Below are 25,193 nucleotides of genomic sequence, written 5' to 3'. Positions count from 1 at the left end.
TGCATTGGTAATTCCAAACTTGGGGCGACGATTTCCAACAGGCAGTATAATCAATCAGACTCACACAAGGTTAATATGTATTGTTTGGGGGACTGTTACATGATGCTAGAATTGGAGCAAATTAGTTTTCGGTTTTTGCTGACCCGCTTGACACACTTTCATGTGGGACAAATTTGAAGCTTATCTAGCTCTATAGCGTTGAGCGAATTGTTGACCGTGACCGATAGGACACGTCCTTCTGCAAAAGGGTTGGATTTCAATGAATGATAGCCGTACAAAATCTGCCGACCAGAGTCGATGACATTGTTTAGTACAAGTCCCCACACTCAGCTATCGATGCATTTTAATGCAAGCCATTAATTCAATGCTAATTGACGAGACGATATAAAATGGTAGCTCTAGCGGTGCACTTCGCCAGTCTTAGTTTTGTTCTTTACTGCCAACGGAAAGTGCGCCTAACCGATTACGATGGCTACCGCTGGTTTGGGGTCTGTGAATCTGGATGAGTGTGTAGTGATTTCGGGAATATCCGGTCGTTTCCCGCAGTCGGACAATTTGCATGAATTTGCGGACGGTCTCTACCGGAAGGTGGATCTAGTGGATGATAAGGAAACACGCTGGAAACATACCATGCCGGAGGTACCCCGGCGTACGGGGAAGATCAACAATTTGGATAAATTCGATCGGGAGTTTTTCGGCTGTGATCGTAGCCTATGCAATACGATGGATTCTCAGCTACGTATGCTGCTTGAGCATACGTACGAAGCGATAGTAGATGCTGGCGTTAATCCGGAAACACTTCGGGGTTCGCGTACGGGTGTCTTTACCGGTGTGTGTTTTTCCGAAACGGAAGCCAGAATGTTTTTCCAGACGTGCCCTCCTAAGGGCCTCGCTTTGACGGGGTATGTCGTTGGTTTTTTTGTATGTTCAATGTATCTGCAACTAAGGTGTGTTTTTGTTTTCGAAGGTGTGCCAAATCGCAGTTGGCGAATCGAATTTCCTACATGTATGATTTTCGTGGTCCGTCGTTTATTGTGGACACCGCCTGCAGCAGTTCGATGTACGCTCTGGACGTCGCCCGTCGGAGTATTCTCAGTGGTGAATGTGATGCGGCTATTGTAGCGGGAAGTAACCTATGTATGCATCCGTATATTTCGTATCAATTCGCGCTGCTCGGAGTGCTTGCCAAGGACGGTGTGTGTCGTCCATTCGATGTGGATGCTTGCGGATATACACGTTCGGAGGTCGTGTGCGCAGCATTTCTGCAGAAAACTAAAGACGCAAATCGCATCTACGCACATATTTTACACTCCAAAACGAACTGTGATGGGTTCAAATCGGAAGGAATAACCTATCCTTCCGGCGTGATGCAGAAGCAGTTGCTAGATGAGTTCTATCAAGAACTGTCGATCGATCCAGCGAGCATAGGCTATGTGGAAGCGCATAGTACGGGAACTGTTGTGGGTGATCCGGAAGAGTGCGATGCAATTGATAAGATTTTCTGTACAAATCGCACCCGTCCATTGCTGGTAGGGTCGGTCAAATCTAATATCGGGCATTCGGAAGCTTCAGCTGGACTGGCGTCGATCGCCAAATGTGTAATCGCTTTGGAAAACAAACTGATTCCACCGAATATACACCTATCGACACCCCGCACGGATGTACCATCGTTATCGACAGGGCGTCTGCAGGTGGTGCGTGATCCACAGCCTTTGGACGGTCCGTTGATAGCGATTAACTCGTTCGGTTTCGGAGGAGCCAATGCCCACACTGTTGTGCGAAGTAATTCTAAGGAGAAACTGAATTATGGAATACCAGAAGACGATTTACCGCGTTTAGTCGTCTGGTCTGGTAGAACTCTAGAAGCTGTCGATGTTATGTTGCAATACATTACAGAACGTCCGCTAGATGGCGAGTTCATTGCGCTACTGCATAATATTCAAAGTAAAGCTATTCCCGAACACCGGTATCGTGGTTTCGGGATAATTCGTAAACGAGGAACCGACCTAGCAAGTTACGAGATTACCAGAATTTCCCGTGTAAAGTTGGATTCCTCGCCACTGGTTGTGGTATTCCCTGGAGTGAACGTACGTTGGCGAGAAGATCTGTTGGCGTTCAGTCAATTCCCACTGGTGCAAGCCACGGTCGATAAATGCAAAGCAGTATTGGAAACCTTTGGTTACGATCTCTTTCAACGACCAACAAAAACCTTGGATTTACAACAATTGATTGTGGGGTCCACGGTTCTACAAATAGCATACGTTGATTTAATGACTGCGATCGGAGTCCAGTTTAGCAGCTACGGGGGGCACTCGGTTGGTCAGTTCACTTGTGCCTACTTGGATAAATGTTTGACACTTGATCAAGCTGTAAGCTTAGCTCACAGCCATGGCGCCATCTTTGCTGAATACAACACGGAGATAAACTACAACGCCTTTCTGGAGCTGGGTGCCAAGCGACCGGCACCGCCTCTTTCCTTCGATGCATTTATTCACGATCAGATCCATTCTAGGTTCGGCGTTGTTGGTGGTCCACTGAATCCGACTTGTGCAGTCGTCGATCAACTGAAGGCGCGAGGATACGTTGCCGAGCATCTTCCGTTTATTAGTTTCCTTTATGCTAAAGACTACGCAGATGAGATATCGGAGAAACTAAAAAAAGCCCTTTGGAACATTGTGAAGCAACCCATGACTCCGTCTCAACGATGGTTGACCGCTAGAGGATCTTCGACCTTTGCTTTCACATTGCCGCACGATTCTATAACAATCGTAAGTTTGTTGGAGAAAATTCCCGAACGCTGCCAGTTGCTAGAAGCATTCGCCAAACAATCTATGCAGCCCATTTTGCGTAGTTTGAAACGAAAATCGGCCTGTATTCCGATCGAGCAGGAAATGGATGATTTTGTGACGAGATTTCTGTCAATTCTGGGACAGTAAGTATATTTCCCCTAGAATTTTTCAAAATGGTTTAATGCAATATGTTTATTTTCCAGTATATACCTGTCGAAGCAGGATCTAGCTTGGCTCCGTTTGTATCCGGAGGTGAAATTTCCCGTTGGTCGGTCCACTCCCATGATAGCTCCGCTGATCCGGTGGGACCACCGGGACTCGTGGTGCGTTGTACGCTACGATTGGTCTAGCGTGCGCGCCTCAAACGTTATGCACTACAAGGTCTCGCTGTCCGATCAAGACTTCGTGTACGCGGCGGGTCACTGCATCGACGGGCGGATACTCTTTCCGGCGACCGGTTATCTGGGTTTGATTTGGGATTTGCTGACCTACCTGGGTCAACGGGAGATTACTGATTGTCCTGTACAGTTCGACGAGGTGAAGTTTCTGCGAGCCACTCCGGTGGCCAAGCGTCAAGCGACGGAGCTGACAGTCATGCTGCAGGAAGCTACCGGACGGTTCGAGGTGAGTTACTGTAGTTGTAGTTGTCAACGTTGACCGTCTGGTAGAAAGTGCATGTTTTCATGCATATCCCAAAATAGAGTGGACATGATTTTGATTAGTGACTGTGCGATCTTTGAAAACTTTGGTCAGTTTTCGTTTTTCGTCCGTCTCTTTACTGTCGCTGCATCATCAATTCGTTATTATTTTTGCTGTGAAGTGAGTAAAAGTTAATTTTCATGCTCAGTTTTGAACAGGTACCGTGCATGTCTCTAGACTGACAGCTCTTAGTTGAGACAGGCTTGTATTCGTCCAAGCACGTGTATCACGATCGATGTGTATTCCGAAAAAACAACGAATCTCGCTGCCGTTAGTCATTAGGAACTCCACCGTTAGACATAGCTTTACAGCATCGACTGCTCTGGAGTCTGGACAGCCAGTCGTCAAAATCGCTTCCCTATTTACGAACCCTCCAGCACAGATGTCTATAGCCGCCTGGAGCGTCCTTCCGATAGTTCCCATGGATTTATTGAAAATCGTGCAACGCATGTTTAAGACCGCACGTTTCATAGCACCTTCTAGTTCGGTGGCGAACAGCAGGCAAGCAATACCATCACCCTAAGGACAGAAGTCCCTTTAGTGTTTTAAACGGGCTAGATAACGCACCCGATTTCCAGTCTTGCCAGCTTCCCGGGAGAGTTCTTTTCACCCATAATGTTCCATAGCTCTTTACGCGGCTCGGGTATAAAGAAGTGGTGCGCAGAGACGTGGCATTTGTGAAACTTTTGGAGGATCTTTTGGTCCGTTGTCGATCGATCGTCCACAAAACCGGCTGGATAACTTCCTGCAAATCTACTGGCTAGTGGTGATAGACGACAAAAGATGATCTGGGATCTGAGAAAGCACTTTGAAGGTGGCGTTGACAGTAGTGGTTGTTTCGTAGTTCAACTTGCCTCAGTTTTTAATGAATTAGGCATATTTTACTATCCTTCTGCTCCTCCGAATGCTGTTTTATTTATATTGATAAGTTCTGCTGCGTCAGTTGCTGGCGTCGATCATTTCACTAATATCGCTCCCCGTTTTGACGGGTCCCCTGCTGCAGCATTGACATTCTCGTTGCATCCTTCACGTTTAACGACAAGGTCGTCAAAGTACATTTATGGCAATCAGTATGGCACCGAATATCACCCATCCCTTCCCTTCTTCAGTGTACCATCATGTTCCCATAAACTCGGGAAACCATCACAAAAAAAAATTAGCTAGCCGTAATAAGATTTTGCAATTCGAAGCACTAAACATTGCATTTTACAGGTTCTATTACTTTTTGGGCCATAAATTACACTAAATATTGAAATTTCTGCCCAATTTAAATTCATCACTATATTTACACTTTTTCGCCGTCGATTTTTCGTTAATTTTTTTCGGTCGTTCCATTCCTCACATCACTCGTGAAACCTAACTTAAGGCACAGAAAACTTTAATTTAGCACCCGAACAGTTATTTAGTAAGATATTGCAATAATTTTGTCCAAACTATTCACTTGAATTGATAGGAAAAACTTCACTTCGTTTCGTTTGAAATTCCGAATCTGCGACCGTCGTTGTTGTACGTTGCCAAGGGAACGGACGTTTAAATGGAGTAATGCCAAAGTAAACATTTGAGCATGGAATTGACCAATTATTTTCACTATTAAATTAGAGTGTCGATAATATACTTATACAATTCACTGATAATAAAATTCACCCTAAAAAACATTTTATGTGATAGAATTACTGTCGGATCTAGTTTACCAGCAAAAATAGATACGCGATTCTACGTTTCATAATTGTTCATAACAGATTATTACCTACTACTAGCAACTCTATTCTCAACAAAACGATAGTGGAAACAAGTACTGAAATCAGTAAAAAAGCAATTGGACTCTGACGACCTTCACCTTAAAATCGTGTGGCTTTTAATTAGGCATTACGTCGACTTCTCTTAATTGCAACAGCCTTCTAGAGGGGCTTGGGTAGCTCTTTCTCACCCGGTAACGCTGTCTTAAAGTATTGTGCGTACTCGATAGGGAGTGTAACGTGGGGGGGGGGGGGCGACGGAATGTTGGTTATAACGCACTTTAACCCGAGACACCCGAGAAGTGCCTTATTGCGATTCGGTTGATTGTGTTGATCTGAAGACTGATTCGTCTAGTTTCCGCTTTTAATCTGGTGAAGGTTTCTCTTATCGTCGCAAAGTTTAGTGCTATGATGTCAAAGCCATCGGTCTATCACCTTGTCTCAATCTTCTGCGTGACACGGACACATATCACACGGCTCATAATAGCGTTGATGAGTCGCGAAAGTTCAAGATAAAGGAAAGATTTCCTTGTTCTCGATCATGGTCTTTCACAGCGGGCTTTGAACAACTGTATCGGACGCTGCCTTGAATGTCAATGAAAAAGTCAATGAAAACGTAACAATGAAACGGTTTGAACCAAGTTATCAACAACTCCTAACTATTCTGCCTTATAGTATCCGGACATCGGACATAGGTATTTCAGAGAGTATTTTGTAGGCAGTGTTGCCACAATATTTGCAGTTGTCAAGGTGTTGTCCTTTATGGGACAGATAACTCCTTCCCTTTAACTTTCCGGTATTTTTTCACCTCTCAGATCATGAAGATAACCTTACGCAGTGCTATTTAACCTACACTTTTGGGACTCACCCAGCAGTTCGTCCTTGTTAGCGGATTTATTGTTTTACTACTTCTGAATCTCCTGTCAGATCTCGTAAATGTCGGGAGCTGGTACTGACTAACCTAAATCATTGCCATTTAGGCACTCATCGAAACCTGTCGATCGTCCCATCTACCACTTCTAGCTCGTTGCCGACAACGGATACCGTCCATGGAAGGCGCACGTTTTACTTGTATTTGGTGTCCTCCTGGACTACGGTTTCAGTCTGGTGTAGATTGTCTCCGCCATCACAAAGTTTCTTGCGAAGCCTAGCAGTTGGTTACCTTTGGTGAAAATTGTGCATCCCAACAAAAGTGATGTTGAACAGCATGCAAGATAAACCGTCACCCTTTCTCAACTCTCGCCGCGTCTCGAAGGGACCCGAAAGTGTCCCGGAGGTGCGAACGAAACCCATCACTCGATCCAATGTAACTCTGATCAGTCGTGTCAGTGTCAGGGGCTGCTATTTAGCTTTAGTGCCGGGTCTTCGCGTTTTTAAATTCAACCGGTCGCACAGTGGGACGGCTTCAAAAAAAAAAGGCGGACATCAGCTTTTGCGTAGAAACTACTAAGTTTTCTGCATTTGCGGCTTCACAAAAGTTACTTGATTCTGGAAGTACTTTTTTGTTACTAAATAAAAATTGCATGAAGGGGGCGGGTCAATAAATAATCAATTATACTTTTTTATTTAAGCCAAACACAAACAAAGTCCAAGAAAAAGTTGTACAAAATGTCAATTAGGGAGCTTTTGTCGAAGAAAGAGAACTTCTCTCTCTTAACGGAAAGAATTTACAGTGCTACAAATTAATGTATCCCCTTAATACCAGTTTTTCTAATTTTTTCTGGTTATTTCGACTTCTACGCAGTTTTTATGTTCCACGAAATTTAACATACTACGAAAATACACCTTTTGCTGGAAGAAGTGAAGCTCTACCTTTCTTGGTTTTCGAGCTATTCTAGCTTTGGTCTAATTTTCAATCAATTTTTAAGGGGCTTTATTTTAAAAGGACGCAGATATGCGGCCACTCTTAGCCACTTTACGTACTTTAATATAGTGAGTTTCATTTCATATGTATGTCATGGTGGATCACGGTGAAACATTTGAGAAAACTGTAAATGAAATTACCAATTTCGCACGATTTTTTGCTTTGAAATCGAAATACGCTAGGCGCAAATGCCAAAAGTATGTCAAAAACAAAAATGCTCGGATGTGAGTGTCTCAAATGAGCACCGCAAGCCTTGCTACGTGATAGTTGATTATTTTTGGCAATATTTTTTCTTGCGTATTTCGATTCAGAGCAAAGAAATCATGCAAAATTGGGAATTTCATTTGCCGTTTTCTCGAATGTTCCACCGTGATCCACCGGGACGTACATATGAAATTAAACACACTGCATTGCAGTACGTAAATTGGCTGAGATTGGTTCGCATGTCTGCGTCCTTTTAAAATAAAGCCGCCTAAAAATTGATTGAAAATTAGACGAAACCTGGAATAGCTCGAAAACCAAGAACGATAGAGCTGTAATTTTTTCAGCAAAAAGGTGAATTTTCATAGTATGTTTAACTTTGTGGAACATACAAACTGCGTAGAAGTCGAAATATTAGAAAAACTGGTATTGAAGAGATACATTAGTTTGAGGCACTGTAATTTCTTTTCCTTAAGTGATGGAAGTTTTCTTTCGTCGACAAAAATTCTTTAAATAACATTTTGTACAACTTTTTTTTGTGCTTTATTTATTTTTGGCTTTAAATAAAAAAGTTAAATTGATTATTTATTGACTCACTCCCTTAATGCAAATTTTTTTGGTATAACAAAAAAGTACTTCAAAAATCAAGAAACTTTTGAGAAGACACAAATGCAGAAAGCTTAGTAGTTTGTACGCAAAGGCTGATGTCCGTCTGGGGCGCTCTGAATCAGACGCTGTCGTGAGCCGCTCCTAATCTAGGGTGTGGGCGAACACTAGGTTGAGGAATGTAGACTCGTCAAGAGCCACCCCTGACATGCAGACAGATGCTGCTGTCAGGCAAGCTACCCTCGTGTTGACACTCAGCCATCATTCTCAGGTCGGTACCATGCGGAGGGATAGGGCTTGTTGGATAAGAGGCAGAGGACTACTGTGGGGTCTATTTTATTCCGCAGGTACGCGAAGCACTGGTGTATTTCGCGATTTTCCTGGCGAATTCTGACTCCAAGATAATCTGAAGAGACCAATCCGAACCGATTGACGAATTATCAAACGCTTCAATTTGTTTGTTTTTTTCTCTTCAGATCATGGATGGCGACGTCGCCGTGGTTACCGGCTTCGCCCGACAGCTGCCCGATAAACACCAGGACTTTTCAACCAAGGAAGCTCCCTCTTCGGCAACCGTCCTGAAGACACGTGATTTCTACAAGGAGTTGCGTCTCCGCGGTTACCACTACAGCGATCTGTTCAAGTCGATTCTGGAAGCTCGCAGCGATGGTTCGGCAGCGAAAATTCAATGGAAAGGAAACTGGCTGACTTTTATGGATTGCATGCTGCAGGTAGCGATTATTGCCGCCGACACGCGAACGCTGATGGTGCCGACTGCGATCGAGAGTATTACGCTTTACCCCAAGTTCCACCTTTCGACCATGTTGCGAAACGAAGAGGAACAGGACTATTTTGTTGCTACAATCTGTACCAAAACTAATGTGGTGACGAGCGGTGGAATTCGAATTTCCGGACTTCGGGCGAATGTTGTCGGTAGGCGGAATCCTCCAGGTGTTTCAGTGCTGGAAACTTACCGCTTCGTCCCCTATGTGTTGACGGAGAAAATTTCCACATTGGAAGCTGTTCGAATAATTGTTCAGCTATCGATTGAGAATGCTCCAAGCCTCTCTGTACATGCAACGGAAGTCTTCAAAGAGGGAAGGGACTCTCTACTGACCCTGTTTGCGGAAGCCATGGCTGATCTTCCACTAATTCAACCAACGCTGTCTCTACTAAGTCCGGTTGAAACGGAAATTCCTAACGTGACAGTGAAAAATGAAAAACTAATCAACCAAACGAATCAACAGTTCCTAATCATCCACAACATACTTGATGATCCGGAGCTTTTGCGACATGCTCTGGCTAGTTTATCCCTCACTGGATACCTCGTGATTTGGGACAACATTCAACCCATCAACGTTCCTGCCCAGCTGAATCAGATCGCCAGCTTTGTAACCGACGATGATCGCACGATTCTGCTTCTCCAACCGAAATCGAACATAGGAAAGGAAGCGCCGGCAGTTATTCGAGTACAGTCACAAGACAAGGCTTTTGATTGGCTGCAGGAGCTTAAAAGTGCCATCAAAGTTCGATCGGTCCTGCTGTATGCACAAAACGATCCAACATCCGGCATTCTAGGTTTGGTAAATTGTATCAACAAAGAGCCCAAATCGAACAACATCCGTTGTGTTTTCATCGACGACCCGAAAGCACCAACCTTCGCGCTGAGCGATCCCTTCTACAAGCACCAGCTCAGTCTAGATCTGGCGATCAATGTTTACCGTAATGGATGCTGGGGTAGCTATCGACATGCCCTCATCGATCAAAGCCGAATTACCGAGTCGGTAGGAAATCATTGCTATGCCGATTGCTTGACTCGTGGTGACTTATCGTCACTGAGCTGGTTCACCGGTGCCATGAACATCTGCCCTCTTAAGGGGGAACTGATCCGAGTGGTGTATAGTGCCCTGAATTTCCGAGATGTGATGCTTGCGACGGGTCGCCTTTCGGCTGATGCTTTTCAAGTTGACCGGCTGGAGCAGGAATGCCTGCTTGGTAACGAATACTCGGGGGTTTCCGTTCGCGGTAGGCGGGTTATGGGTGTTTTGCCCAGCGGTGCGATGTCCACCCTGGTCGAATGTGATCCCATGATGACGTGGACCATTCCTGATCACTGGAGTCTGGAGGATGCTGCAACGGTTCCGGTTGTGTATGGAACCGTCTACACGGCGCTGTTTATTTGTAGTCACATAAGGAAGGGCAGATCAATATTGATTCATGCCGGCAGTGGAGGCGTTGGACTGGCGGCTATTCAAGTCTGTTTGGCTTATGGGCTGGAGGTGTTTACGACGGTGAGTACGGAGGAAAAGCGGAACTTCCTGCTTGAGCGATATCCCCAGCTGGAGCCGGAGAATATTGGGAACTCCAGGGACACGTCTTTCGAAGGAATGGTGAAACATCGGACCAACGGTCGGGGAGTGGATTATGTGCTGAATTCGTTGGCGGATGAAAAATTGCAAGCATCCTTCAGATGCTTGGCTAAAAATGGACACTTTCTGGAAATCGGGAAATACGACATGGCAAATGATTCCCAACTTGCCATGCGACTTTTCCAACGAGGTTTGACATTCACTGCAGTTATGCTGGATGCCATGTTCAAAGGAACCGACTCGGAGAAACAGGTTTGTTTGTCCAGCTTTCTGAAGTCCACAAATGGTACAATGTTTCATTTCAGAGACTGCATGACCTGTTGACAGCTGACATCAACAGTGGAGTGATAAGACCGTTAAACACAACCGTCTACCAAGCGGTGGAAATCGAAAAAGCCTTCCGCTATCTGGCCGGCGGAAAACACATCGGTAAGATCCTGCTTCAAGTTCGAGAAAACGAAACCGACGAGCGGACTGTTCCGATTTCTTATGCACCAAGGCTTTACTGTGATCCGGCATGCTCGTACGTGATTGCTGGCGGTTTGGGAGGCTTCGGTCTTGAGCTTGCCGATTGGTTGGTACTTCGTGGCTGTCGTAAGCTAGTGTTCAGCTCTAGTCGTGGCATAACGAAACCCTACCAGGAGTACAGAATTCGGTTAGTATAATCCAAAATCTTCGGTAAACCATCAATTCATCAAGTTTTATTTTCCAGAGTGTGGAACAAGTATGGAGTACAAACCCTTGTCAATACTGCCGACATCAGCACGTTGGAGGGTTGTCGGGAGTTACTTCGGCTAGCAGCCGAAATGGGTCCGGTGGCGGCCATATTCAATCTGGCCGTCCAGCTGCGTGATTGTCTGTTGGAAAACCAAACGGTGGAGAAGTTTGTCGAATGTTTAGCCCCGAAAGCAGTCGCTACGCAGCACTTGGACGAACTGAGCCGTCAAATCTGTCCAAAGTTGAAGCACTTTGTGGTCTTTTCGAGCGTTTCCTGTGGACGAGGTAATGCGGGTCAGTGTAACTACGGGATGGCGAATTCCATCATGGAACGAATAGTGGAGCAACGGTGTGCCGATGGGCTGCCCGGTAAGGCTATTCAGTGGGGTGCCATTGGAGAGGTTGGAATCGTTGCCGAAATGGCGGCGGATAGACTGGATATGGAAATTGGAGGAACCCTGCAGCAACGGATAGCCTCTTGCCTGCAGGAGCTGGATCGATTGTTGGACAACAAAGCGCCCATTGTGGGCAGTATGGTAGTGGCGGAGAAAAGAATCGGTGGAGGTGCACGAAATCTGCTCGAAGCCGTCATGAATATTATGAGTATTCGAGACTTAAAATCTGTCTCCATGGAAAGTACGTTGGCTGATATTGGAATGGATTCACTGATGGCCGTGGAAATCAAACAAGTCTTGGAGAGAGACTTCGACCTGGTTCTGTCGCCTCAAGAGTTGCGCACTTTGACGTTTATGAAGCTGCAAAAACTGGCTGATGAAAGAAAGCTACAAAACGAAGCTGCCGAAAAGGGTGGTGAAACCAGAGTGTTCATCGGTATTGAGATGCTGCTTAGAAATCTGGGCGATGAAGAGTTCAGTTCGGAAACTGTGTTCCAGTTACCTTCCCAATGCACGGAAGGACGACCAGTTTTGATTATCCCGGGACTGGAAGGAGTTGCCGGAAATGTTTGGCGCACGGTTGCATCCGGGTTGAATGCTCCGGTATTCATTTTGCAGACGCTCAATACAGCTGAGTTAAACGGCATCGCGGCAATTGTTGACCAAGTTATGGGAGAACTTGAAGAGAAAATTTTCAATGGATTCAACGACTATCTGATCATAGCTTATTCATTTGGATCGTTTATTGCATTCGAAATTGCCAAACGATTGCAACAGAAACGGCTTCCTGGTAGATTGATACTGATTGACGGTGCGCCAAAGTTCCTAACGAGGATGTCGGTGTTGGTACTAGGGGAAAATCCTCCGGATGAGCTGATCCAAAAGAGCCTAATGGCGGGCATAGTTAGCAGCGTTGCTTCGAATCTACAAGCGGAAAGTTTGCAATCCATCTTGGAAGTTCCAACCTTTCAGGGGCAGATCGAGAAAATGATTGAAATTGGAAAAGATTCCTCCATTTATTCACCCGAATACACTCGCAAAATGACAACACTACTGTTCAACCGCCTCAAGATGGTGTACACAATGAATTGGGAGCAAGAGGAGGAGGAAAAACTGAATGTACCGATTGTTTTGATACGTGCCTCGTTGGCTTCAACGGTGGATATCGAGGAAGACTACGGACTGGAAAGTTGCACAACCGAGCCGGTCACGCTGAAGGCAGTCGAAGGGAGTCACATGACGATGCTGGAGAATCAGACCCTAGTGGAGATCATAAACAGCGAAATTGACGAATTACAATAGGGAAGAACGTAGCTTGTATCGAAATAATATCCTATATTATAGTAAATTTCATCATAATACTATAAATTGACAATTCCGACAATATTCCGATTTCCATACTTTTTCTAGTCGTCCTTGTGTCGTTGTTCACAGGGTGCAGCATAAAAATGCATGCTATTTCTTTCAAATTCTTTTAAAATTTTCAAACTTCGCTTTCTCCGGAACGTTCTCAAACTTCTTCAGTACTGTTGGACACAGTATTGATGCAAAACAGCTTTTCGTCGGAGAATATAGGACTATCATTTTTTCCTTCTTCTACAAAGAAAGCAAACCTTGTGAACGAGTCATTCGTATAGTTCCTTTATCAGCCCCGTAATCAAGAGGCATTTCGTTCTGGCTCTGGAAGATGCGTGCAAGTTTTCTTTGAAGATTCTCCGCAAGAATTTTTCAATAATTTTGGCTTCCTTGGAAAGTTTCCTTATGGAATGCACCGAGTTGCGAGCTATCTTTGCATGATCCGATTTGATCACGTTTGGTGTACGTGCAAACCGCGGATCTCCGCTTTCCGGCTACTTAGGACTAATCCTGTAGAGGCTTTTTGGTGCCATAAACTGTGGCCAAATGACTACCTTGGCAATTTCCTTCGGAGTTTTTTGGACGAGCAGCAAACTCGCAATTACTTCTTTGGGGTACATTTTTACAAATTTACAATGAAACAAGTCCGATGTTTTGATGCAGCACTCGGAACTAAACGTAAACAAATACACTGTCAAGCCATTAGCCACATAAATTAACCCAATATTAAAGTTGAAACATTTTCGCATTTTTTCCTGCTGCACACTGAGGTCAATGCCTAATATTTCGATATGTGCTTATTTAAATCTTAGCACAGAATTCACTTTAAGCCTTACTACGGTCACGCTTCTGAGCCTCTTTGCGGGGATGCCCTCTTGGTGGCTTTAGTCGTGAGCTTAACTGGAGGTAAGGAAATCATCTTACGGAGTAATTTTATTTTTTATCTTCCAGGACACTTTGCTGATCAGACAAGGACAAAATTATCGTCCCGGAATTTGTCCAAAACCGGCCTTGCAGTACGTTCCATCATCCATCGCGACGCACTCGTAGTTCGTCAGCAAATTCTCGATAAGCTCTCTTGGGTGTATCTTTTCCTCCAGGTTTTACTCCGCGTTACAGTTTGATTGACCTTATGCCTTAAAACCTCTTAAACCAACCTTCTTCTTTGCTTTCTGAACATTGCCGACTGCCACCATGTCTTCCGATAAGAACTTTGTGTTCCTTTTGAAAAGAATCACCACTTCCGACTGAGTTTTCTGATCAACTTCTTTGCTTTTCTTTGCCATTTACGGGCTCCAATTCTTTACATAAGATTACGCACAATGAAGTAGGAATAATTCAATGGCTCGGCCAACTCACGAACGGATGGTTCTGGATTTTCATTCCGAGCACCCCAGTGACACTGTTGACGATGACTAGATGATGACGCTAAGATGTAAACAAGTGAACTAACCCTAACAGCAAATGTCTACTGCGATTCTCTACATTCTTAACGTAATTACCGTGTACCCCCGTTGGTATGACCTTCTTTAATCTGAACATTTTTAATCTGTACCCCGGTGGCATGAATGCGTTCACATTAAAAACCGATCAAGCGTCACACACAATTGACGTTAAAGTTGACCGGTAAATTAAAAAAAAGCAAAAAATCTTAATGCGTTTCCTCTTGCTCAGGAGCTTTGGCAATATAGCTTATATGCAACTTACCTCTCTCCAGCACTCAAAATAGACCATTTTAGTCGAAACTGCCGAGCCAATTTCGTCTTATACAAACCGAACCTTTAGAATTCGCGCATGTTTGAAATGTTCTCAAAACGTTTGTTTTCGTCAAATCAAAACAACAAGTTCATAGGGTGCGCGTCTTGCGCGTGTGTGAAAATGGATAGAGTTACCAAATATTCAGATTAAAAATGAACTCGCCCAATCTGAACGAGCTGTTTTTCATATTAGCGGGGGTTGAGTGTAATTAGAATTTTGTTAATTTTTACTTATCTATACCTATAAAGCAGGATTTCTGTCTGTCTGTCCGAATGTTCCTTATAGAATCAAAAACTACTGAACCAATCGGCGTGAAAATTTGAATGTAGAGGTTTTTGGGGCCAGGAAACGTTTTAGTGATGGTTAGAGACCCCTCCCCCCACTAAGAGGGCGGGCTCCCATACAAATGAAACACAAATTTCTGCATGACTCGAGAACTAATCAAGCAAATAGAACAAAATTTGGCATGTGGGTGTTTTCGAGGGCAAAAATATTTTCTATGGTGAATTAGGACTCCTCCCCACTTTAAGAGGGGGAGCTCCTATACAAACGAAATACAAATTTCCTCATAACTCGAGAGCTAATCAAGCAAATGGAACCAAATTTGGCATGTAGGTGTTTTTGGAGACTATTTTTTTCTATGATGAACTGGGACTCCTCCCCGCTTTAGGAGGGGGGGCTCCTATACAAATGAAATACAAATTTCCTCATAACTCGAGAACTAATCAAGCAAATGGAACAAAATTTGGCATGTGAAAGGTTTCGAGGGCAAGAATATTTTCTATGGTAAATTGGGACCCCTCCCTACTTTAGGAGGGGGGGCTCCTATACAAATGAAATGCAAATTTCCTCACAACTCGAGAAATAATCAAGCAAATGGAACAAAGTTTGGCATGTGAAAGTTTTCGAGGGCAAGAATATTTTCTATGGTGAATTAGGACCCCTCCCCACTTTAACAGGGGGGGCTCCTATACAAACGAAATACAAATTTCCTCATAACTCGAGAACTTATCAAGCAAATGGAACCAAATTTGGCATGTGGGTGTTTTTGTAGACAAAAGTTTTTTCTATGATGAATTGGGACCCCTCCCCACTTTAGAAGGGGGGGGCTCCTGTATCAATGAAATACAAATTTCCTCATAACACGAGAATTAATCAAGCAAATGGAACCAAATTTGGCATATGAAAGTTTTCGAGGGCAAGAATTTTTTCTGTGATGAATTAGGACCCCTCCCCACTTTAACAGGGGGGCTCCTATACAAACGAAATACAAATTTCCTTATAACTCGAGAAACTAATCAAGCAAATGGAACCAAATTTGGCATGCAGGTGTTTTTGGAGGCAAGAATTTTTTCTGTGATGAATTAAGACCCCTCCTCACTTTAAGTGGGGGGCTTCTATACAAATGAAATACAAATTTCCTCATAATTCCAGAACTAATCAAGCAAATGGAACCATATTTGGCATGTGGCTGTTTTTGGAGGCATCCATTTTTTCTATGATGAATTAGAACCCTTTACCTTTTAGGAGGGGGGGGGGCTCCCATACAAACGAAATACACATTACCTCATAACTCTAGAACTAATCAAGCAAATGGAACCAAATTTAGCATGTGGGTGTTTTTGTAGGCAAGAATATTTTCTATGGTGAATTAGGATCCCTCCCCACTTTGGGAGGGGGGGCTCCTATACAAATGAAATGCAAATTTCCTCATAACTCGAGAACTAATCAAGCGAATGGAACCAAATTTGACATGTAAGTGGTTTTGGAGGCAAGATTTTTTTCATCTCCCCTTCAAGAGGGTGGGCTTTCATACAGATGAAATGGAAATTTCCTCTTATCTCGAGAACTAATCAAGCAATTGGAATCAAATTTGGCATGTGGGAGTTTTAGATGACAGAATTTTTTTTATTGTGAATTACGGCCGCTTCCCCTTTTAAGAGGGGGGGCTCCCATACAAATGAAATACAAATTTCCTTATAATTTGAGTATTAATCAAGTAATTGGAACCAAACTTGGCATGTGGGGCTTTTAGGGGGCAGAAATTTTTTCTATGATGAATTAAGACCCCTTCCCTGTTTAGGAGGGGGGGCTCCCATACAAATAAAATTCAAATTTCCTTATAATTTGAGAACTAATCAAGCAAATGGAACCAAATTTGGCATGTGGGAGATTTTGGAGTCTTGAATTTATTTTACGATAGTTAGAGACCTCTCACCCCTGTGGTAGGGGGATATGGATTCTCATTCAAATAAAACAGAAATTTTTGCGAAACTCAAAGACTAATCGAACACGAGAAATTCGAGACTCTTCCATAAAACATTAGTCAATAACAAGACCACAAAAGCTATCTATAGTAACACTAGATCATTCAGGACGAGACGGCCGCGAGTGTTGCCGGTGACTCGCCGTCGGAAGCGCCAGCCACTGGGGGGAGGCAACTCCCCGCAGAAATCACTACTGTCTAGGTTTATTTGTTTGACGAAATGTTGTACAATCATGGCGAATATTACTATCCGCATTCCGGCTATGGAATGAGGGGACAGCGGAGTTGTTTTCTACTTTATTGTGAGGAAAAATTGTAAATTTGTATATTAAACTACCCATTCCTGGTAACTAATAAGCATTAACATAAGCAGCAAATCAGCGTATCTGGCATTTTATACTGCACGTTGTTGTATATTAGCTTTTTGACTGCATAGATGTTGTAAATTGGCATCCAAAATTGTATTCAAATTCTTCGTGTCGGTAATTAGCTGTAAATTAGCATTGTCAGCACTATAAGAAGGTTATCAGTAAATTAGCTGTATATTTTGCCAAAATAGCATTTAAGTAGCATTTAAGGCGACTTAAATGCTTATTGGCCTACATTTGAATAGCATTGGTGATGCTTATTGGTTACCTGGGATGCTTTGATAGTTACGTAACTGCCAAAATGAATTATCTAAGGTTGAACTCCTCAGAAACTTGCAAAACTCGAGATTATGACAAAGATCATCCGAGATTCATGATTTATGTACAACACAGGTTAATTTGTGGCAATACGGAGTTTGTCGGGTCAGCTAGTAACTTATATAAATGGCAATATTTCTCGTGTTTGTGTATCGGTTAAGCTCAATCTTTTGACGTAGGACTACGTCCTACCGCAGGTTGTCATTCCGCAATTTAGATTCTAGTCGCCGTTACGACAATATGAAAGCCTTTGAACGCTAATAGCTCTGCCAATTATGAATGGATTTTCATGATTTAGATACCGATCGACTCATGATTGATGTTTGAAGTGGGGAAATTGATGATATTTTAACTCGTTATTCGTATGTTAGTTGAAAGGTTATATTTAAAATCAACATGTCACAACAACAACTATTTGCAAGGAAAAGGATGAATGTGGACCAGTGGTAAATGTTAACCTAGATTATTAGATTTAGCAAGATCTTTAAACCAGTTAACATTCGTTTCTCGCCAGTTACCTGAAGTTGACTTGTGTTACAAGTCACACAAAAATTATCAAAATGCGATATCGTCGCCAATCACCAGAAGTAGTGTGATTGTGGCCTGATGAAACTCTTAGCGGAGCTACAAATTCTAAGAAACGGATAAAACTGATGTACGGAGCATGGAAATTTAGGACATTTAAACTTGTTTTCTTGTATCAATTTTATTCGAATATTTCAGAGCATTTATTACAGTGCAGCAAATTAAAAAATTTGCGTGTTTTCCGAATTCAACCTGCATTTGTAGTTCAACGTCAGCCTGTCGTTCGTGCCAATAGGCACATAGCTTCAAACTTTTTTTACGTGAAAATTCCATTTACTTTTCAGTTCGGTATTGGTCGACGGCTTATCTGAATCTGCCAACTCCCAGCAAATCCCGGTGTAATTTTTCGCCAAAACCAATCTGACGCATTTTAGACCCGTTTTGTATGAAAAGTGTCAAACAAAAATCAAAAGCGTAAAGCATCTAAACATTCTTTTGTGGATTTGAATCTATTTTGAAACAAGAAATTCTCTACCAAAATTAAATTTTTGTCGACATATTTATGACTATAGTGCATTTGCAGCAAAAAACAAAAAGATTACGGTGTGAATATTAGATGTGCCCAACCCTGGACGTGGTCCCAGTCCGCTAACCGCGGAAGACGCTTACTTTGGACTCTCGCCCGGCACTTCTCTTTATCCAATCCTGAGTTGCATCGGCTCGGGGCAGCCCGCAACCCCATTTGCAAACACAACTCATATTGACGGACACGGTCAAGCTCCCTCACGGGCCCTCCCGACCTCAAAAATCAGTCCGCAACCCGACTCGTGTGAGTAGCCACGTTACAGGAGTTGCCAAGCTCCCAGTCGGAAGTGCTGGTGAAAGGAGCCCTATAGTTTTGTGTATTTTTTGCATTCGTTCGCCTCAATGCGCCGACGCGTAATGTGGCTATAAATAGCTCGGAAAAGTGAAAGAAATTGTTTTCTGACTGTGCGTATCACAAGCAGAGGGGTGGTTTTCTTTGGCGCTTGTATTGTTGTATTGTCACGGAGGGAAAATTTTAGTAGAATTCATTCAAAATTCGAGTTAGTTCAAACAAATTTTTAGTTTGTTTAGGTAATATTCACAACGTACATTTTCACAAAATTGCAATAACACAATTCCGATGTTCTGCTGCAGCACTTGAAAGTAAACGTTAACATACACACTGTTAACAGCGATAATTCATTAGTTACATAAATTAACCCAATATTAAAGTTAAAACAACACAGAATTGGGACGCTCGCTAGGTCGAGGAAACTATCGTGCTGACTATATTTAGTTTGGTATCTTCCGGGACACTCTGCTGATCAGATAAGGTATACAATTCTCGTCCCGGAATTTGTCCAAAACCGGCCTTGCCGTACCCATAATGACGCAATCGTATTTCGTCAGGAAATTCTCATTGAGCTATCATAGCCTCCAGGTTTTACTTCGCGTTACAGTTGACGCCTTCTCAAACCAACCTTCTCCTTTGGTTTTTGAACATTGTCGAACGCCACCACCGTGTGCCACTTTGAGTTCAGCTCTAAAAGAGTCACCACTTTTGGAGTTTCACACAAAGAAACCGCATTAACTCAATAGTTCTGCTAACTTTATAGGTAGGTAAGTTAAATAAATGGCAATATTTTTCGTGCCTATGTACCGGCCAAGCTCAACTTTTTTCAAAACTACAACTACTTTTCAGTTATTTGTCGATGCCTAATTCGAAGCTGCCAACAGAACCCAGTGATATTTTTCACCAAAACCAATCGCACGCATTTCAGACTCGTTTTTTATGAAAAGTGCCAACTAAAAAGCAAAAGCGTTCAGCAACTAAACATGATTCTGCGAATCTGAAAGCATTCTGAACAAGCACAGAAACAAACTCATCTACCAAAATTAAAATTTTGTCAACATATTTATAACCATATTGCATTTGCAGCAAAATACAAAAAGATTACGGTATGATTATTGGCACAACCCTGAGCACCCGAGTAGTCGACCCCGGGACGCGATCCCACTCCGCTGACCGCGGAGATGCTTGCTTTTGACCCTCACCCGGTTCATCTCTCCGTATCCAACCCTGAGTTGCATCGGCCCGGGGTAGCCGGAATCCCATTTGCATACAACCCATGTTGACACACACGGTCAAGCTTAGTGGGGACGTCCCCCGTAAACCCACCCGGGTGCTCAGTGAGCCCACGCTGTCCTCCTCAAAATCAGTCCGCAACCCGACTCGTGTGAGTGGCCACGTTACAGGAGTTGCCAAGCTCCCAGTCGGAAGTGCTGGTGAAAGGAGCCCTACAGTTTTGTGTATTTTTTGCATTCGTTCCCCTCACTGCGCCGACGCGTAATGTGGCTATAAATAGCTCGGAAAGGTGAAGAAAATTGTTCTCTGACTATGCGTATCATTAGCAGAGGGGTGATTTTCTTTGGCGGGTGTATTGTCACGGAGAGAAAATTTTAGTAAAATCAATCAAAAATTGGGTTATTTTAAACAAATTTTTAGTTTGTTTAGGTAATATTCACAACAAAAGCTATTTATAATTAAAGGTAGTATTTATATCGTTTCAAGTTTGGAGTTGCACTTTATTTTAACCAGCAATTGATAAGCTTAACCAATTCTCATCTATTACTTTCAACGAAATAAAAAGTGTTGTTAATGATATTGTACCTTGCAGCAATTTTACGAGTTCTACGCAAATTCGTTTTTTAATAATAATTATGCTGTACTTACTAAATACATTGAAAATATGCTCGTCTAGCAAGGAGGGGTGCAGTGAGGAGGCAACAACGAAAAACTGATGGTTCAAATTGCTAAATTGCAAATGTGTGTGGCAAACGCAGAAAATAACCACGCTAATAATTTTCACGTGGGACTCTAAATAGGTGGAAACTCCGCAATAACTCGCCAAATATTCACCGTATACGAGAGCCCCCAGAAAAATATATCCGTAATGATTGAACCGTCCAGTTAGTTTCAAGGTACGATGCTCATCTAACAAGCCAGTCGTCATATGTTCAAATCTCAGCTGGGTGGTGCCTCGAAAAACAGAGAGTCAGTAGGATCGTTGCACTATCCCCGTATTTGTCCTGTACTCTAACAGTCGGCTGCGAAGTCTGTCTGTCGATACAGAATGGTCAAACTTTTAGAAAGATGTTTAAGCCCAAAGCTTTGCTTTGCTTGATTCAATCCATCAATGTTTATACGATTCCGGCCACAAAATTGCGTGGCTCCAAAAATTCGCTGCAAAAATGCTTGCTTTGGTTAAAAAATTAAACAAGAAAAAAGCACTAATCCTTGCCTATAGGCTGACAGCTAGATTTGTTTTCTATAATGCACCTCAACGTATTCACAACACCTTAAAAATGGCCCGTATTTCTCAGCTCAACACCACTTGTTTTATATTCAATCTTGAGGCTTTGGTCAAAATTTCAGCCAAATTGGTCAACATTTGCAAATTTGAGACCACTTTTAAGAGTTGTAGATTTTTTTGCTTTTCATATATCACCCGCCTAATGTTACAGCTGAGCTTCTTGTACACGAATCCTCTCTACATACCTAAATGTAAGTTGAGCGGGCGATATTAGAAAGTATATATCCAGTATCCTGAAATTCCGTCTTTTGATCCGAGGGTTCTAGGGCCGAGTCTCATATACCATATACTTCGACAACGACCGCTGGAAGCCGACGTGGGTACAACCGACCGACAGTAAGAGACTTTGAGAGTCCTAGCAGCGATTCGTAGCATAAGAACGGTTGCTGGAGGAGGTCGAGGGTGTCAGAAGCGACCCCTACTTCAACGACGTCTGGTCAAGAACGGCGGGAGTCCCTTTGGTGCTCCCAACAGCATCGACAGACCGCAAAAGGAGAATCCCGGCAGCGCTTCGTACCAGATAAACCGCTTATGGTGGACTTCGAGAGTCCCGGTAGCGCTTCAAATAATATGGCAAAAAGAAAATTGTGTCAATATTCACAAAAAAAATCCCACATTTCTGGAAAATTAAATGAACAAGGTGCTGGAACAAAATATAAAATTGCCAATTGGCCAAAGCTTCAATTGATTCATGGATTTCGGTCTCATTTTTTATTGGACATATTTTACTACAAAAACGTTGGACATATTTTACTACAAAAACGTTGAATTTACGCATGTCACGTGTTCAGCGCCGTAGCGTGCAGTTGGCCAGAGTGGCCCCCGCCAAGGGTGCTAGCTCTTGGGGGGCGCCAAAAAAGGCGTGCATTTCAGTAAAGTAAACAGATACGCTCGATGCTTTGTTCGTACTGCCAGCTCCACCCCGTGGCGAACAAGTTGCATCCGTCGTACAGAGCCAATCTGGCAAATATAATATCCTTCCCCGCAAGAAAAGCGAAAGCATTCAACGGAAACCTGGTTCAGGCCTCCCGACAGTGCTGCGCGGCCATAACATGCATCAGAAGCTGAAGATGAAAACCGAAAGTAAGGTGTTTTCATCGTTTCGCGCCTTGAGCCGGGAGGTCGGAGGAACCGGCTACATGGTCAGTCTATGCTTGCTGTGTCTTACTAGCATGCAATTGCCTAGCCTAGCTTCAGCCGTTCAGCTGCTGGTGAAAACATCTTTTCAGCGAAGCACGATGTCGCGATTATAATGGGCGATGAAAACTACTTGGGGGCAACGACTGGCAGAGGAACGAAGTCCTTTACGTCTCCCACCAAGAAGATAAGCGAATTTTCCCAAAAAAGATCCTTATGTGGCTGACGATCAGCGAGAAGAGACTTTCCCTCATAAGGGAAAGTCGTTTCGTCAGTATGCTGATACCTTAGTGTAGGTTTGTGTTGCCGCGAACATCAGAGGTTTGAAAATTTTAGTAGGTGTGATGTACATCCCTCCCGACAAAAGCCAAGATCCCGTTGTGATTGAGACGCATGTTACCTCTATTCGCGAGCTGTGCGTCAATTGACGGTATTTTGATTTGCGGTGGCTATAATTAACCACATCAACCATAAGAATCACAAATCGACCACGTTCTGATAAATGGTCGGCACTTTTCAGACATTATCGACGTCTGGGCGATCAGAACATCGATTCGGATCACTACCCAGTGATGGTAAGGTAAGAATACGTCAAAAACTATCTGTTGCGAACAACATACGATACCGGCGCCCGCCACGGTATAATGTAGCGCGACTGAAGCAATCGGATGTCGCCGAAAACTATGCGTAATCTCTCGAAACCGCGCTACCGAAAGAGGGTGAGCTGGACGAAGCAGGACTGTTGGAATGCCGTGAAAACAGCCATTAAGAGCGTAGTGGAGAACGTCCTAGGCCGTGTGGCACCGAATCGACATAACAAGTTGTTTAACGAGGAATGCCAGCAGATATTGGCTGAGGAGAACGCAGCGCGGGTATAAATGCTGCGTAGAGCCACCCGTCAGAATGTGAAGCGATACAAACAGAAGCGGAGGCAGCAAATCCGACACTTCAAGGAGAAGAAGCGCCACCAAGAGGAGAACGAGTGCGAAGAACTCGAGCAGCTCTACCGCTTTCACGACACACGGAAGTTCTAACAGAGACTCAACGAATCTCGCAAAGGCCTCGGGTCGAAATGTGCCGAGATAAAGATGGAGGTATCTTGACTGACGACCGTGCGGTGATCGAAAAGTGGAAGCAGCACTACGATGAATACCTGAATGGCATGCAGGTGGAAGACCATGTAAGCGGAGGAAGTAAGCACATTGGTGTAGCAAGCAACGAAGATGTGCCACCCCCATCGATAAGGAAAGTTAAAGAAGCCATCCAGCGGCTGAAGAACAACAAAGCAGCGGGAAAGGATGGCATTGGAGCGGAACTTATTAAAATGGGCCCGGACAAGTTGGCCGGCTGTCTGCATCGACTGATTGTCAAGATTTTGGATACGGAACGACTACCGGAGGAGTGGAAAGACGGGGTTATCTGCCCTATCTACAAGAAAGGTGATAAGCTGGATTGTGAAAACTACCGAGCAATCACTATCCTGAATGCCGCCTACAAAGTGCTGTCCCAAGTCATCTTTCATCGACTATCGCCAATAGCCAATAGGTTTGTGGGAACCTTGCGGCAGATGCTCCAGAAGTGCCGCGAATTCCGAGTCCTCACGCATCACCTGTTCATCGATTTCAAAGCCGCATATGATAGTGTAAACCGACAAGAGCTATTCAACCCTCTGTTGTTCCGTTCGAAGTTTACGGTGAATGAAAAGATACGAAGATACTGTTGTCAAAGCATTTTTATAGATAGCTTCATCGTCATCTAAAATTTGTCCTTTTTTTCAATACATAAGAAAGGGAACTGTTGGATAAAGGGCGAATACGAAAAAAAAACAGATAAACCTAGAATGAACACTGATTTGGGAGACTTGTTCCGGCCATATCTTGGAAAATGCATCTTACGTCCAAATAGGTTCAGCAATCTCTGACACACACACAAACACACACACAAACACACACACAAACACACACACTCGGTCTCGGTCTCGGTCTCGGTCTCGGTCTCGGTCTCGGTCTCGGTCTCGGTCTCGGTCTCGGTCTTGGTCTCGGTCTCGGTCTCGGTCTCGGTCTCGGTCTCGGTCTCGGTCTCGGTCTCGGTCTCGGTCTCGGTCTCGGTCTCGGTCTCGGTCTCGGTCTCGGTCTCGGTCTCGGTCTCGGTCTCGGTCTCGGTCTCGGTCTCGGTCTCGGTCTCGGTCTCGGTCTCGGTCTCGGTCTCGGTCTCGGTCTCGGTCTCGGTCTCGGTCTCGGTCTCGGTCTCGGTCTCGGTCTCGGTCTCGGTCTCGGTCTCGGTCTCGGTCTCGGTCTCGGTCTCGGTCTCGGTCTCGGTCTCGGTCTCGGTCTCGGTCTCGGTCTCGGTCTCGGTCTCGGTCTCGGTCTCGGTCTCGGTCTCGGTCTCGGTCTCGGTCTCGGTCTCGGTCTCGGTCTCGGTCTCGGTCTCGGTCTCGGTCTCGGTCTCGGTCTCGGTCTCGGTCTCGGTCTCGGTCTCGGTCTCGGTCTCGGTCTCGGTCTCGGTCTCGGTCTCGGTCTCGGTCTCGGTCTCGGTCTCGGTCTCGGTCTCGGTCTCGGTCTCGGTCTCGGTCTCGGTCTCGGTCTCGGTCTCGGTCTCGGTCTCGGTCTCGGTCTCGGTCTCGGTCTCGGTCTCGGTCTCGGTCTCGGTCTCGGTCTCGGTCTCGGTCTCGGTCTCGGTCTCGGTCTCGGT

At 44.2% G+C, this 25,193-nt stretch overlaps 1 protein-coding gene across 1 annotated transcript; it reads left to right on the top strand.

Annotated features, from left to right (window-relative positions):
* The first annotated feature begins 468 nt into the window (after positions 1-468).
* On the top strand, positions 469-12,678 carry LOC128740925 (fatty acid synthase-like). Its single transcript, XM_053836502.1, has 6 exons — positions 469-902; positions 968-2,932; positions 2,993-3,413; positions 8,372-10,516; positions 10,570-10,919; positions 10,977-12,678. Exons 1-6 carry the CDS (start codon positions 469-471, stop codon positions 12,676-12,678), a joined length of 7,017 nt encoding a protein of 2,338 aa, XP_053692477.1.
* Positions 12,679-25,193: the final 12,515 nt, after the last annotated feature.

Source organism: Sabethes cyaneus, chromosome 3 (assembly GCF_943734655.1).
Source record: "Sabethes cyaneus chromosome 3, idSabCyanKW18_F2, whole genome shotgun sequence".
Taxonomy (NCBI): domain Eukaryota; kingdom Metazoa; phylum Arthropoda; class Insecta; order Diptera; family Culicidae; genus Sabethes; species Sabethes cyaneus.
The sequence above is the reverse complement of the archived record's forward strand: the minus strand, read 5'-3'. Positions and strand labels throughout refer to the sequence as shown.